General features: G+C 34.9%; 1 protein-coding gene across 1 annotated transcript in view; it reads left to right on the forward strand.

The window, feature by feature from the left end:
- LOC104252946 (connector enhancer of kinase suppressor of ras 2) overlaps positions 1–16389 on the forward strand; it is a 209188-nt gene that overhangs the window by 143620 nt on the left and 49179 nt on the right. Inside the window, exons 10-14 of the mRNA XM_059824361.1 lie at positions 7298–7431; positions 8027–8232; positions 9309–9365; positions 12992–13077; positions 14551–14805. Coding sequence (XP_059680344.1) covers positions 7298–7431; positions 8027–8232; positions 9309–9365; positions 12992–13077; positions 14551–14805 — 738 coding nt within the window. The remainder of the gene's footprint in view (positions 1–7297; positions 7432–8026; positions 8233–9308; positions 9366–12991; positions 13078–14550; positions 14806–16389) is intronic.

Raw genomic sequence — 16389 nt, forward strand, 5'->3', positions numbered from 1 at the left:
ATGGATGTGTTATATTTCATGGTGTGTTACATATATGGATCTATATACATCGCTCTGCATGTGTTATTTGTCATGGTGTGTTACATATATGGATACATTTATGGATATATGTAACGCACCATAAAAAATAACACATGCAGAGCAATTCTTCCATTCTAATTTAGCGTTGGTAAAAATACCAAAACAAAGGCAGTACATAATTAGGGAAGGAACAAAGGAAGTAGGATCTAAGAACTTGAAATTCAGAGGCCAGAAATAATATTTGTTAACTCGGGTTGGTACGCAGCAGGAATTTTTTAAATAAAAGTTGTCATGTTTTCTATTACTGCTTAAGGCACTTATAGGTGTTATTAATATTTTTTCCACAATAATAATGTTTAAAATTGTACCACATAGTTAATTTATGAATTATTAATGACACAGAATCTGTGAATCCTTATAAAATTTATTTCTTGGTCTTGTTGTAGTATTCCTTTGCTGTATATAGTTTCCCTTGATGCTTAATTAACAACAGCAGAATATTAACATATGCTGCAGTTCTATGCTACAATTATCTTTCAGTGAGACAACATGTCAGTCATACAATTTTTTCATTTTTCTCTAGTTGGCATTATGTGATATTAGAAGACTATTTTCATTTTTAAACTCTCTGATTATCTTCCCACACAATATAAATTGGTTCTTTCATCTGCAACGGCAAATAGTGCTCTGTTTTTTATAAAAGTGAGTGCACCGGCAACTTCATTCGAATAAAATACGTTTGTTGTATTTTTTTTTTTATTTGCAGAAATTGTCAATTGGAATAATCCTTCCTGTTACAACTACTTGATCCAGAACATTAAACTTTATATTATTTAGCTTGAGATATAGAATCTGTCAGGTGATAAGAGTATTAAAGCTTACGTCAACGGTGACAATTTTATAATAATTCCTTAGTATTAGAAAATACATGTTATGCTCTGCAACTTGATAAGTGTCTTCAGAATAATTCTAGCTACGTAGCTTGTTCCAGATTTTGAAAACCATATGAATTTGGAGAGATGTTGCTTTGTACAAAAGAGACATTCTATAGCATTATGAGAAGAGATGCTTGCAGAGTGAAAGAAGGAAAATAACAAGTTGGTGTATACCGCTTCTTGTATATCACTCAAGTTAGTTCAGAGTTCATAGTTCAGGTACTGTACCCTGCTAGAATTGCTCAGACGAACTCTGAAATTATGTGCTGCCCATTTACTTCACTATCTCAGTGAGAAATATCTTAGGCAAGGAGAGACTTGTAACACCTCCGACAAAGAAAATGCAGCAAGTACGAATGTTGTGTTCTGTTCTTTTAAATATCTTGTATCAGAGGAGATGGTCAACAGTCATTTCCTTTTCGTCTTAATGCCACTCATGTTTTTATTGACTTCTGTCATATTCATATGTATTTCATTGTATTCTCTTATTCTGAGGACAAAAATTATTATTTACGCATCAAAAAAGGTATATATTTCAAGTTTCAAAACAGTAAAAATCCACAAGACTTGAAAACGCTGTGAACGTACCTGCTGTTTTACAGCACAGCTATACCAATTTACCAGTATGTGAAAAATACTCAACAATATTGAGAGTTCTGTTTCTAATTGTGAGTAGTATTTGTATTGTTGAACATTTAATTTTTCTGAATGGCAGCTTGTCCAATAAGCAATTGGTCATCTGTATCACTAGCATGAATTAATCTATTCTGACAAAAAATACACACTGTAGGAATTTATAGGGTGATACGCAGTTACAAAGCCCCATTTTCCCTTACCGCAGGCAATCCATGTAGAAGAGTGACGCCTGTGTGTTTTCTGTGAATTCACCCATCAGGGGAATTCTGGGGATTGAGTTTATTCCTTCAAGGGAGAAAGCAGAGACTCAGTACCCCATCCTTAATCTTCATACCCCCTCAAAAGGTAAGGGATGTCCATGTTCAAGCCTCTTGTTGCTGTACCACCGGGCTTTACCAGCTTCCTGCATCTTGTCCTGCTGTTTTTTGCAGGATGCACGGGGGTCATATGTTTGTTGGTTTGAACAGCCCTTTTTAAAGAGATGCAATATTTAATTATCCCCAATATTTGCAAAACAGAATCACAGCAATGTATTTTGTTTCTGAAACCGCTGGCATTTTTCTGTTTGGCAAACAATTGTTTATTTCTGATGAGTTCTGAATTTACCTTGTGTCTTTCATTTTTATTCTGGTATTTCAGCATTGCTTAATGGTTTTACTGATAATTAGCTATTCTCATTAAAAGCTTTGAATAACATAACAGCAGATACCTTAAGTGTCACTTTTCAGAAGTCCTCTACAAACGAATGTGTTTTCCTTGGGATTTTTTTTTCACCTGTGTATGTGTTTGCACACACTTAGGCAAACATTCATTTGTACACACACAGTCAGTATACTCACTTTAAGTAATTTTGTTGGAATTGAGATATAAGACTTAAAGAATTGACTATGTCTGTTTAATTGATAGCCCTAGTTGATATGATATTTACTATTTATTAAAATTACTTTTTTGGCTTTGGTATAATACTAAAATATTCTATTAGATATTCTTATTAAACTAATGTTTTAATAATATTAAAAGACCCCTATGCTGTTTTGCAGATACCTAAAACCACTGGAATTCCATGTCTGATATCACAGACATACCTGGAGCTCAGAGTGAAGGTATACATCTTTGCTACCTTCACTCTGAGCTCCAGATCATAGAAGAATTATATTTGCTGGAATTACCTGAGTGATGACAGAGGAGGAGAAAGCAGGTGCTCTCTTCTCTTTATTAAAGACTCCCCGGCCACATGAGTGAAGAAGGTTTCTTGTAAGCAACTAGCGAAATCACCCAATACCGTTTATTTGGACTGGGTGCATCCTTTGAGAAAGGGATAGAAACAGGCGTTGTTACAAAGACGTAATGGCTGGCAAATTCTTGGAAAGCGCTGAAGACAGGTATTTTTCATAGAGAAGGTGGAGAACATAAATAAAGCTGAGAGGGAGAAGGCAGGAGACAGCTTATCTGAGAGCAGTCATGAAGCAGTGTATTTTCTTAAAAACTTACAACCATTATACAGGGAAAGTGAACTTCAAGAGCACGCATTTCTGTAAACTCAGTGGATAAGCTCTTACAGCATGCCATTTGAAAAGGCAAGAAGAGCTGGTATTTCCTTGGGGGGGAAGAGGGGGAAGCACTCTTGGACCATTATTTTTCAAACATATTTATTGTGAAATTGTGGGAGATGGTTGAATTATAGTAAGGTTAGAAAAACAAGAAGTATAATGCTTGCCTTCGGAAAGGGGAAATGCAAGAGCCAGGAATTGTAAGTCAGTCTCTTAATACGCGCAGACAGTTTGCGAGCGCTTGGAAGATAAGAGATGAGTAAAAACAACATTAATTTATTATGAAGAAATCATTAAACAGATTTAGTGCTCTTATGTGAGCTGTTAACTGGCCTGGTAGATAGGAGAGAAGCTGTATATCTTCCTCTGATATTAATACCTTTTCTCATTACATTCTTGTAAGTATGGCATAGAGAGTTAAGGACTAGGTGAAATTGAGACTGAATGAGTGGAAAATTAGTGGATAACCTTGCCTGACAAATAGCTGATAATGGTTCACTATCAAACAAAGGATGTATCATTTAATAGTCAACAGAGAGGTGATACATGTGTTTTTGTTCCATGTTTTCCTGACAACCTGAAGGATCTGCTTACTAAATTTGTACACAGTGATAAACCAGGAGGGCCTGCAAATGCGATGGACTCTTGGCTGGTAATTAAAAATTAGTTTAGAAAGCTAGAAAAAAGGTCTAAAAATGTAATGAAATGAAAGAGGGGCAAGTGTAAAGTATTCTACTTTGAAATAATCAAATGCAGTTTTAAAGAACGTAGCAATTGAATAATATGCCAATAATTCCAAATAATGTGGAAATTACAGTAAACAAAAAGCTGAATGTCATGTTGGAAGGAACTCAAATACCTGACTGAGTGTCGTGAGTGACTGGTTTAGGCCACTTAAAGAATCACCGTCAAGGATATTGGCAAAAGCCATTTTAATAGAAGTTTATAAAATGCAACTTAACAGAATTCGATGGCAAGGTTCACTCTACTACGTACTAAAACATACAAAGGAAAATCAAATTAGAATCAACTCAGAATCATTTATACAGAGACACTCAGAATGATTTATACAGAGAGAGAGAGCAGAGAAACAAGAGGGATGAAGAATAGGGAAGACCCTGCTGTTGGGTCATGAGGCTCAGAATGGACTCCCTTGCTTTCTAAACTTCTCAAAGAGGAGTTTAGGTGCGGCTGAATCCAGACTTAGTCTCAGCCTTGATCAATGGTTTATGTCTAGAGGAAAAGAGAGGGTACAAGGAATAAAGAAATCCTCCTGTTGAGTCACGAGGTTCGGAATAGACCCCCTTGCTTTCTAAACTCCTCAGAGAGGAGTCTAGGTGTGGCTAAATCCAATCCTAGTCCCAGACTTGGTCAATGGGTTTTATCTAAAGGATTATGTGTATTTAGCAGCAATTTGAGATTCATTCACTGTTTGAGGTAATTAATAAGATTTTAGCAACACTTAATCATGGGTTAGTTTAAGATTTACAAAGCGAGCTAATCACAACAATAGCTTGATTACATATTAATTTACACACGCATGCACACAGACATAAAGATATAGATATATACAAAGGTATACCAGTTAAAAATTCCCCTCAAGTTCTGTGAAAATACTCACTTCAAATGTCTTGGCATTTCTCAATGGGACAGAGTTGAGTCTCGGGGAGGAGAGGATTTTAGCCCAGGTCGTGGTCCTCCAACATTTCACAAACTGGAGAGTTTGCAAAGCTCTGAGAGGTGTCCCACTCAGAGGGAGATGCTGGTCGCAGCCCGCTGCGGTCCAGGAGAGCTCAAAGGGTCTCACTTGAGACTGCTGTTTATAGGTTCGCAAGACGATTGGCTTTAGTCATTAGTAAAATCATGGAATTTCTGTAACCATGGTGTCATTTCACTTGGGTTACAATCCTGATAAGGAGTGCTCCAGGGCTGTTGGGGAATGATGGATCATCCTGTTCTTCTTGCTCTCGTTACCTGCCTCGTGTACAGGTACAGTCAGTGCCGTTCCTTGCCTTAATCATGCAGGAGTTCCTGGAACAGTTGAGGGATGTTTAACCACCCAATTCGTTACACAAAGCTCAGGGCCTAGCTGGAATTTCTGAGCTCATAGAGCAGTGCAGGGGAGAGGGGAAAGGAATGCACCACCACGCTGAGAGACTTAAATAGGAATATAAAACACAGGATAAGTGAAATATTTATTGTGCTTTATTCAGTATTAGTACAATCTCAGCTGGATACTAAGTACACCTAGTGTACACTGGATACACCTAGTCTAGTCAGTTGGAGAAAGTACAGAGCACACTACAATTCATTAGTGTTTTAGAAAACAAGCCCTATAAGGGAATAATTAGTTTTTTTCTTGTTTTCTAGACAAAATAAGGGGAAACAGATAGTATTCAGTATGTGAAAAAGAATTAAAGAAGTATGAAAAGGAAAGTTCTCACTTTCTGGGTTGGGTAGGACAAGAATTGAATTAAATTGAGCAAAAATTACATTGCTATAAGGTTAGATTTTTAAAAATCTATCAGGAATAGAATGGCTATCACCCTCTTTGAGGGCAAATTGAACAGTCATATCTCTCCCCACACTTTTTTGTCTATTGTCAACTTCATTGACTAACCTGTAACCTTGACGACTGCTGTATATACAACCATTGAAAAGAAATTATTCACAAGAGACTTGGTAGAGGCAATTTCTTTTCTGATTCTGAAATGGAGTTTTTGCTTGTCTTTCTGTGATGGTGATAATTTGTGTTTTGACCCATGGGAAACTGTATCTAGCTGCGGGTAAGTTGGGGGATTACTAGAATATCTTATGTTTAGTCTCTTTACTAATACTGCCGCACCAAAACTGCAGAAGTAGTGGTAGTATTCTAAATGTAGTGGTTGATACTGTGTATAAGGTGGTAGGCCCTAATTTCCAAAGATATGAGAAAGTCGGTAGTGAATGATTCTTGTCTTTGGCAGTCACTTCTTATCTATTTATATTGAAAATACAAAAGAAACCGAAAACATTTTATCAGATTATAAGAAGCTTAACAATAAGCATGAGTGGTATAATTTGGACCCCTATTCAGACTGATATTCTCATGAAAAAACATCCTTTTCTGGTTTTAGGATTGCTTTTACTTATTGAATCACATAAAAATAATTTCAGTGTTTATCTCTAGAAGATAGAAAGCATTGTGTTCTAGGTCACTGGGTTTTCCTTGCACCTGTAGAAAACTAGTTGTATCTATTTAAGCACAAATTTGTATTTGAATGGGAATTTTTCATATAAATACAATAATACTAAATAAATACTAAATAAAAACAATAATACTAAATAAAAATATTTCTTATTTCTTGAGTATAAACATAAACTGTACCTTTGTTGAAAAATATTCTTTGTGTATATCTTTGTATCCTGCACAGAATATTTGGTTGTAGTCCTTACAGCCATTGACTTGAGGTTCCCTATGGCATTTGAGTAAAAAATGGTTTAACTGCATTCAAAAATTTAAAAAACCCCAAAAGACCCCCGGACTTTATTAATACTTTTAATATTTATGATGCTTACATCTATTGCTTAGGTCAATTTATACTTCATTGCTAGTCACCATAGAACCTGTATTTGTTTCACCGTGGTACAATCATCACGGCTATGGCTTCAGTAAAAAGTAAGAAACAATAGATGACTATGAATTCTGTTTTCTTTAAAAAATCTAGGTATTCTGTCCTTGTTAACAATAAATCTTCTACTGAAACCACCCTTATGGTTATGAACACTTTCATTCAGTGCAAGTATTCCACGGTTCTGTAATTAATTTTTGTATTAATGGCATTTAATAGTGTATGTCCTTCCTCCCCATAGAATTGATTTTCTGCATTGGTTAAATATCATATTTTGATTCTAAGTCTCAGATTTTTCCATGAGATGGCTTTTAAATTAATTTCAGTACTGGTCTTTCATCAGTTTCTTTCATAACTAGTCTTGAACTCTTTGGTAAAACAGTATTTCAGTAGACATCTTTTTGGAAGAAATGTCAGTAATTCAAAAAAATGGCTAATGCAAAAAAAGAGATCAAGATTCTTAAAATTACAGACATTGACTTTGTTGTTATTTGTAGCCCAGAAAACATTAATTTATTCTTCATGTGCTTTTTTTTTTTTACAGCCTGTAATTCCAACCAGTCCAACAAGCAGCTCTACAACACCAACAAGTACAATGGGCATATCCTCAAAAATGGAGAACTCTGCACTCCAGGATGTTTTTATTCTGTCTCCTGTGTCAGGACTTTATGGCCCCAGGTATTTACATCCTAATGTTTGAATTTGAGGTTTTGAAAAATAAAATGTTAAACTTTAATTTCACTAGATTAATAAGAACAAACAAACAAACAAAAAGCCCCACAATCAAACTAAATATTTAGTAAAATTAAGAGCTAGAAATACATTAAGCAGCATATCATTATTTTGAGAGACTGAACTTTCACTTAGCTAGATACCAGTTGAGCAAAACCTGGGTTTAGTCCTAAACCAAGAAAGCATTTAAAGAAGTCTTCAATCATTTAGTTTTATTTACTTTTATGTGACCACTTGTATCTTATTCTAAAGCAGGCATTTCTGCAAGGAAAACCCTTGCCCTCTCATGTTATACCAATTCCTTATGCTCCCTTACAATTACTAGAAAACTCCTGAATAACTATGTTTGTCTTACAGTTAAAATGGAACCTAATTATGATTTCATTAATTTACATTTGTTGAATTGAATCACTTTCATGAAAGTTCACACATTTCAATTCCAGGACTTTTCATTTGTAGTGTTTAGGAGAAACAGTTGTGTACTTTAGTTTTATCATAAAATTGTTAATTTCTCCATAAGCTTCTGGTTTACTGTTTTTAGGGATGAAATTGGAATAATGTCTTGTGATGACATCAGCAAATTTGGAAAGTCTGGAATGAAAGGCTCTGAGTCTCCAAGCTATTTTCTGGAGCATGAAAGTGGGAAATACTACACCTTAATTGAAGGTGAAGGCCACCCTGTGGGCTCTGACTATGAGAGAAGCAGAGCTACAGGAGTGCGGAGAAGAGAAAAAACACCCACTCACGGTAGGCTTGATTTCTTTAACATTTCTAAATTGACCAGATTTACAAATTGTGGTGTTAATGCTGCAACACCCCCAAATATCTGTCGTTCTTTGTTAGACCATGACCTGTTGGCTCTAGACAAAAGTTTATGTGAGGGAATAATTAGTATAATTACAAGCGAACAGTCAGGATCAGGAGTGTGTAAGTTATTTATTCTGCAGTGCACACTTAAAATTTTGAATGAGACTGAAGTTCATATTAGGATAGCTAGCATCTTGATTTTATTCAATTTCATTCACAAGGCTTGGGGATTATTTTAGTTGCAGTGCTCTGGATTGTTAAACTTCAATGGAGGGCCTGAAAAGGCTTACTTGTGGTATAAAAGTATCTATAAGATGTCAGGCTTTCCAAAATTCAGTGCTGTACTAAGTGGATATAATTCTATGAGTAGTGTCCTGCAATGTTTCAAAATCTTTGAATGCGGACTGCTTAAATATATAAGATACTATTAAAAATAATAAGCTTTGGTTTTATATAGAAATTTCGTGTGTATGTAAATCCATATGGGTGTACAGGTATACAAACATACGTGCTTGTGTATGAGTATGTATCTATATAAAAGGTATTGCTGAAAATGAATTGATGAAAGTTTTTTTTCTGCTTGTCTGTTAAAACTGATTTTCTTGGTGTTTGGTGAATTTTAGAAGAATACTACTGAAATATAGCAGTGTATTCTCCATATATTTGCAGTGTGTTTATTGTCAAGGCAGTAAGTTATTTTTGTAAAGTTTACAGGCTTAACATAAAAGATTTCTTTGAAAAACTGTAATTATATCTGATTTTGAAAATGGGATTATTTCTGAGCCTCAGAGAAAGCAATGACTCCTCCTTCTGATCATAGCAGTCTGTATGGGTAGGTTCTATTTTTTTTGTGTGTGTGTGTGTATGTGTATATATATATGTATATATATGTATGTGTGTGTGTGATGCCATCAATCATTACTTAATTCACCTGATCTGAGACTAAGGTTTTTTTCCTTTCTTTCATTTTGTTAAAAAAGGTTCCTACTTTTTTTGGTCTTTGATATCTAGGAAAGGGAAAACCTCTCACAAGCTCAGAGTAGTAAAGAAAAATGTGTCTGTGAAGAACACAGGTAATAAAAACATGCTGCAGTTCAATGGAGATAATACCAAAGGTGGTTATAGTGGAAGATCTGATAGCAGCTGAAATGGAACAGTTGGGAGGAAAAAAAAGAAAAATCTTTAAGCACTCCAGGCACTGATTCTGTTGGTCTGCCATAGAACTGGTTAGCCTCTGGTGCGGGGTCTGATACCATGGATGTTATTAAATGTAGTTTCCTATGCTTCTTTCAGTTGTTAGAGACAATGCAGCTTTGCCTTCCCTGTTCTCAGACTGAGGTGTTCTTACCACCATAAATGTTAGAAGACAGGGCAACTGAAGGCCCCAGATGCCAAAACAAATTTTGATACTTAAGATGTACAAGCATTTCCTTCTGTCAATAAATGTTTGCTGAGGTTTTCTTATTTTATGTGAGGTATCTATGGCATAGTTTACATAACTTATGTGGGTTAAGGTTTCAACTGCATTACCTCTTGGCTAAGCTCAGCTAATGAGTGACAGTTAAGTAATTTCACCTGCTGTTTCGAGAGCTGAGAGGGTAGAATTCAAGTCTGAAAATACGATAGCTGCAAGGGTAAATCAAATTACATCAAGTTGCAGTGATACTTCACTGCAGCTAGAGAGTGATAATTCACTGTAGCTAGACTTTTTCCCAACAAAGGACATCCAACTTCCCAAGCTTTGTTCTGTTTTTGTCATTCTAATAATTTGAAAGAAATCTTAGCTTATGTTTATTAAGTAAACAGAACTTTTGTCCTGTTTTTGTATTTTGCTACCTAAAGCTGGATTTATGGTAAAAAATGGCAAAATACCAATTGTAAAATGGACAGGATCATGTATATACACTACCTTTTCAGAATAGGGAAATTTTAATAGAACTTTGTTACATGTAGGATATTTTTAGTAACTTGTACAGCCATACACTTGATACTTGAAAGAGCTGTAACACTGAAGAGTAGGATTCCATCTTAAGATTAGTAATACTCAGTCTTTATCCCCCTGATAAGTGACATCATTTTATAATAAAATTAGAATGAAAGATAGATCTTAACTGTGATTAAAATTGGAGCCAGATGGATGTATTTGGCTTGCTTTCATAAATTCATGCTGCATGATGACTTAAAATGTTGGGCTCTGTGCCTGATCCCAGTAATATGCAAGATTTTTCTTGTGTTTATGGTGGACAGTTCTGATTTTCTGTAACTTTGAAAATCTAGAGGGAATTTGATTTTCAAAGTCGCAGGAATATGCCTTTGTTTCAAAAACAATTGTTAAACCAGAATTTTTTAAAGTACAGATTAAATGAATCTGTCAATTAACAGACTTCCAAATCCACATTTGTTCTACTGTAGTAGAATGTTTTGTACTTTTTGACTTAAAGATGTACATTTGAACCATGGAAGTGATGATATGTCTTTCAGTAGAAAGAGAGGATTTATGGTAGATCAAATAAACACATATCTGATGCTGGAACCAGATAGCCATGGGCAAAGTAAGGAAAATAAAACTTCTGAAGTCTTTCATGGTTGAGCAGTCACTTTCATTATTGCTAGGACTCACACAAACCACAGTTCAGAAATTCCTGCCATGGACTTACCAGAATTAAAGCAATTACTAGAAATCAGTCTCTGTTGCACCTGAGAGGTGGAAGGATGCTCAGGCAGATGAGACACTCAGTATTAATAATATACGCAAAATCCAAGGAGGCAAATAAGTAGTCCATTTTCGCAAACCATTTGTGAAAACTAAGCTTGTATTTATCATTGCTGCAGTGTGGTTTTTTTGTTACCAAGAGTGATACTTTAATATTAGTCGACTCTAACATGCTGTGGCATTTAGAGTCTTGTGGCAATGCATATCAAATCTCTTCTGTTAATGTGTTAGAGACAAAAACATCATAAAGAAGTTGGGTTTTTTTGTTTCAGTCGATACTGGTATACTCATACACAATAATTTGCAATGTTAAAACAGTTTATAGGTTACATTTGTTTGGGAAAGAACTTGGAAGGAAAATAAGCGGTATGCAAAATCACTAGTTCCTTTGTTTAGCATGTGTGTTTCCTGTCCTAAATTTCTATTTTTGATGTTGATTGTGCTGTGGCATCTGGCATTTGTGTTACAAATCTCTTCAGAGCTTCAGACCTTTCTTCTCTTTATAGAAATGTTGCTAAGTTTTAGCACGTTGATCTTCATTTGTTATGTGCATTCTTATTTTCATATTTTTGGTTTTTAATTTATAATCTTTACTTGTTTCTCATTCTCTTCCATATTGCTGATTCTTCCTTTTGTTTGATTTGTTGGGGTTTTTTTCTTAATTAATATTGCTCTTCTAAGGCCAAATTTGAGATTAGGAGTTGAATAATACATTTGTAGTTAAAGGCAGTTTTAACTGCTGGCAGACAGGGAAACTACATATATTTTCCATATAATTAGTTATACACTAAATTTTATGGTATGAGTGAAAGTATAATATGGGAAAATCTCAGTAGTCTAGGTATATGTTTCCACTTCAATTTTCAGAAAATCATGTTATCTAGAAGCATACTTGTCTTATACCTGTTTGTTCTTAAATCCTCCTAACATTTTAGTAGGTAAAAAGCTGTATTTTGGAAGAACATTGAATTAAAAAAACTGTATTAGCATACAAATAATCCACAGAAAATACTTTGTCACTCTAATCAACATGGGGAAATTGATAATGAAAAAGAAATTCTTGTTCATATTTAAATTCTATAATTATCCTAGAAACAGAAGAGTAGCAAGCTACTTTTAAAAATTTGCTCGAGTGCAGTGAAGAAACACACTAAACCTAGTCAGCTGGCATATGGAAAAAGGAACCTTTGGCTTTATGGGTCAGACAGAACTTAACCTGTAATCTAGAGGGTGTGTTTCTGTGTTTTGTGATAATAATGCACACTGACAAGGCCAAAGTGCTAATGCTTTATAGTCAGTTTTGCAGTATACCTCGTTTAATGGCCTGCTATCAATGTTCTACTGATACCATAGTAGGGAGTGACTAATGCACGTTAATATCTGACAGCCATAGTGCCCTAAAATCATATTAATTAAAACTGTAATGTCTGAATCTTCTTTTTTGTTGTTGTTGTTACCAAGCTGCACTCCATGTTTTCTTTTTAAGGCATTTGAAATTAATGTTCCTTGAAACTATGAGATCCCCTCGTTACTCCCCATGTGATTTTTCTAGGTCAGATAAGTTTTACTGATTAACTGATAGATATGTAATGTTGTATCTCTATTAATAGTATTTTTAATTTTACTAGAGCATATTAGTCCATTTAAAAACTGCTCTCTCTTTATTCCAAAACAGCTATTTAATGAGTGAGCAAGTTTTTTACAGAACAGCGTTTAAAAGTAAATTTGTAATCTGCTTTACATTTACAAGTCATTTCACTAAAGTCAGTGGTACTTTCCTTCAGATTGGTATAATGAAGAGGAGATCTGCCATATATGACGTTTAATTGATCCTGAATGCTACAGCTTTAATAATGTATAGGTGCTGATAAAAAGGATTGCTCTGAAGGGTCATGTCATGCCTGTAATTTATAGGCATTACTTACTCTACAACCTTCTATTTTTAGTCTTCAAAAATTATATTGGTTTATCTTGAATTGTTTCCAGGAGATTTAAGGCCTGTTTCTATGCCTACTGAGTACAGTTGGATAGGGGAGTCAAAAGAACAAAACATGTACAAGAGGGGAAGCAGAGGTGAGTATTTTTTTTTTCTCTCTGCTGTTCTGCAAGATTTTTTTTCTTTGTTACTTAAGAAGCATGAAGATATCATCACAGGAACCAAATCTGTTTTTCTTGAGTGCCACAAAGAATATGAAAGAGCCTGTTTAGTATCTGAGTTTTTGTGTTTCTATTTCTGAAAATTAAAAAATTTGTATTAGTAGGAGGGATTTACTCTATCTAATTTTATTATAAAGAAAGATAAACATCAAGGGAAAAAAGACTTGTAAGATTCCCCTATATGTTAATATCAATCAGTTCTTAATCTGCATAGTTTTAGAAAACAGTAAGTGATGTTATAGCTGTAAAGTAATATCCTTTGAGACACATTTTGATTAGTATGGATGAATATTTGAAACCAGAATCAGCAATTGTACTGTCACTGTTCAGACCAGCAGTCCTAATCATGCAAATTTCTATTGATTTCAGTGGGAGTTATGAACCTTGGAAGAAGCACGGTGATAGCAAAGTTCCTTTTTCCCTTTTTTCTCTGCTAAAATGTGATCGTATCATTCAAAAGAATATTCTTCAAATATGCAAATACATTTATTGTTATGCTAATTGTTAAAGATTCTTAAGTAAATACTAGTTTTTCAGAATCTTTTAGGCACAGCGTGGATAGCTGAGAAGAGTTCAACCTGACTACTTATACTATGACAAAATTGAATGATACTCTTGAAAATTAATACAGGATTTTAAACTACCTTTTTCAGTAATCTTCCATTCCAAGAGAAAATAAATTTCATTTAAGGCACAAGCCTTTTCTGTTTTATTCCAAATCTGTTGATTTATGTTTAGTTTGTATTTCACTGTTACAGACAGATTCCTTTGCTCAGACTTGTTGCCTGGCCAGTTCCTATTTTGAAATTATGCTCAAGTATACTGCACATCCCCTTAAGACCATTATTCCAGCTTGTCAGGTTCCTTGAAATTACAATCCTTGTCTCTGGAATGGTCCCAGAGATACTCCCTGGTTGATACAATTTACAAATATTCTATGAGTATGCTCGCTTTCACCTCAAATGGCAGGGGGTGTCAGTAAATGTGGTACCAAGTCCAGTGCAAGCCTCACAATTCACCTGACATTCACATGACTCTTTCCAGTTTAATTGTACCAAGTGATGATCTTTGACATTTCACTGAAACCTGTTGGCTGTATTTATATTTTCTTTGTTACACAAGCTGTATGGTGTGGACTATCTTCATACTATCCGTCATGCAAGGACCTGGGTATGCACCACCATCTTTTCTGTGCCTAGGTTTTGTGCCAGCTACTTAGTTTGGTCTTGATTGGAACCTTGGTACAAGTAAGTTTGTTTGCAGAAGAAAGAGCCTCAGATGAAGTGGGGAATTAACGAAGCTGACAATACAAATGAAGCCACAATGGTTCTCTGTTTGTGTCCTCTTACTAATGTTTCTTTTTTCTTTTCTTTTTTCCTCCAACAACTGACTCTGAGAATTCACTCCTGCGGTATCTGAGTGATGACAAGATACTGGTTATCCAAGAAGAGCCTTTGACACAAAAAGACAACAAAAGGGACACAGGTCGCAGGTCAAGAAAAAAGGGCAAAACTACAAGCAGTCCAAACTACCCTATTAGTCCATCTGTATTGACATCTACTATTAATGTTAGGCTTGAGCCTGGACAGCAAGATGTCTTAAATTTCTCGCTTGCAGAAAACAATACAGTTCCACTTTATCACGTAAGTATGTAACAAAAAACCTTATTACATAAAGTACATGGAAAACACTAAAATGTTTTCCTTTTAGGATTGATGCAGGTATAAAGGCATATTCTTCTACTTTATGTTTTAATGTTGTATTTTTATAGTCCAAGAAAGTTGCTTAATGTCAGTATCACGATAGCTTTCACATGAGAACAGTCTAGACAGAATGGAAAAATGCAAGGCAAGGACCATTTAATATCAGATGCTTTAAGTAAAATAGTGCTCTTAATTACGCAGTCTCACTGAGTTTAGTTTAATTTGACCATATTATTTTTTCAAAGGTTCATAAGGATACTATACTCAGCCTCTGATAATAATGAATTATAGTGAGTTTATATGCTTTTATATTTCCACTTCATTCACTATGTCTTGTAAAACCAGACAAGCTTAATGGAGTTACTGTTTATTTAAATCGCAGTACCATGGCCACAGTCCAGTAATGTGAATTTGTTGATACTGATAATAGAGGAAAAATTTTGGACTAAAAACCATGGAGACGATATAATTTATTGGATGAATGACCAGCCAGTTCTTGTAGTCACCATAAAAAAAGTGCTAGGTTCTCATCACTGTCAGCCAGTGCAGAATTTCGCTGTACTGATTTGGGTGTCCTGAAATAATCAATAACCTTTCAGCGATCCTTACTGTTCATGCTTCGTATGTGTATATTGCCTTTTATAGAGGCATTCTTAAATTTTACTTATCATCCTACCATTTGAGAGTGGATTGCTCCATTCTTGTGACGCAGAGTAGTAGCTTCAAAGTATTTTGTGCTTAAACCTTAGTATCTTCAGGGCAGTTTTTTACTGAAAAAAAAGCCTATTTCCTCCCCATGTTTGGTATGGAAGCTTTCAAAGGTGTATTTATTTTCTAATCATGGTGAATTTCCTCCTAGAAAGACTAAGTGAAAAAGTAGGACTTGTAGCAAGTTTCTTCAGATACTTTTTGCATTTGGGGCTTCTTTGTGGTGTTTCTCTCTCTGAGCAAAATCTTGGGAGATGACTGTATTTGCATCAAGTCTGAGAAGGTTCACCTCAGGGGTGAAATATAACCAGTGATTCATCTCTGTTGCTGGAAGCTGTCAGCATTTGATAGTCTGAAGATCAGATACTTTTCTTCTGTGTACAGGAAATTTAAGTTTCCCTTTCCTATGCCACTTGAAGTTAGTATTTTAGGAAAAGGTGGAAGGTCTTTTTGCCCAGCTTCAGAGAAAGTCAAGTAGTTTATAAATCAAGTCATGTGATTGTTTAGTGGGAGATTTATTCTGTCCATAAACTCTTACAGAGATTATCAAGATCACAAAGTCAAAGAAAAGGATTTCAAATCCAGAGAGAAAAGTAGTAGCTTGTTTACTAGGATGAATGAGAAAATTGTTATGCAAGTCTGCAAAAAAAAGCCAAACAATATTTCATAACTTAGAAGATTAATCAACTGGTTTTAGTTAATTTTTGGAAGAATGATGATTGCTGGCTCACCTGACTTCTGAAGAAAGGGAAATGGGTCATATGGGGTAAGATGGTAGTTGCACCCTTTAAATAATGGTAGTTGCACCCTTTAAAT

Source organism: Gavia stellata, chromosome 14 (assembly GCF_030936135.1).
Source record: "Gavia stellata isolate bGavSte3 chromosome 14, bGavSte3.hap2, whole genome shotgun sequence".
Classification (NCBI taxonomy): domain Eukaryota; kingdom Metazoa; phylum Chordata; class Aves; order Gaviiformes; family Gaviidae; genus Gavia; species Gavia stellata.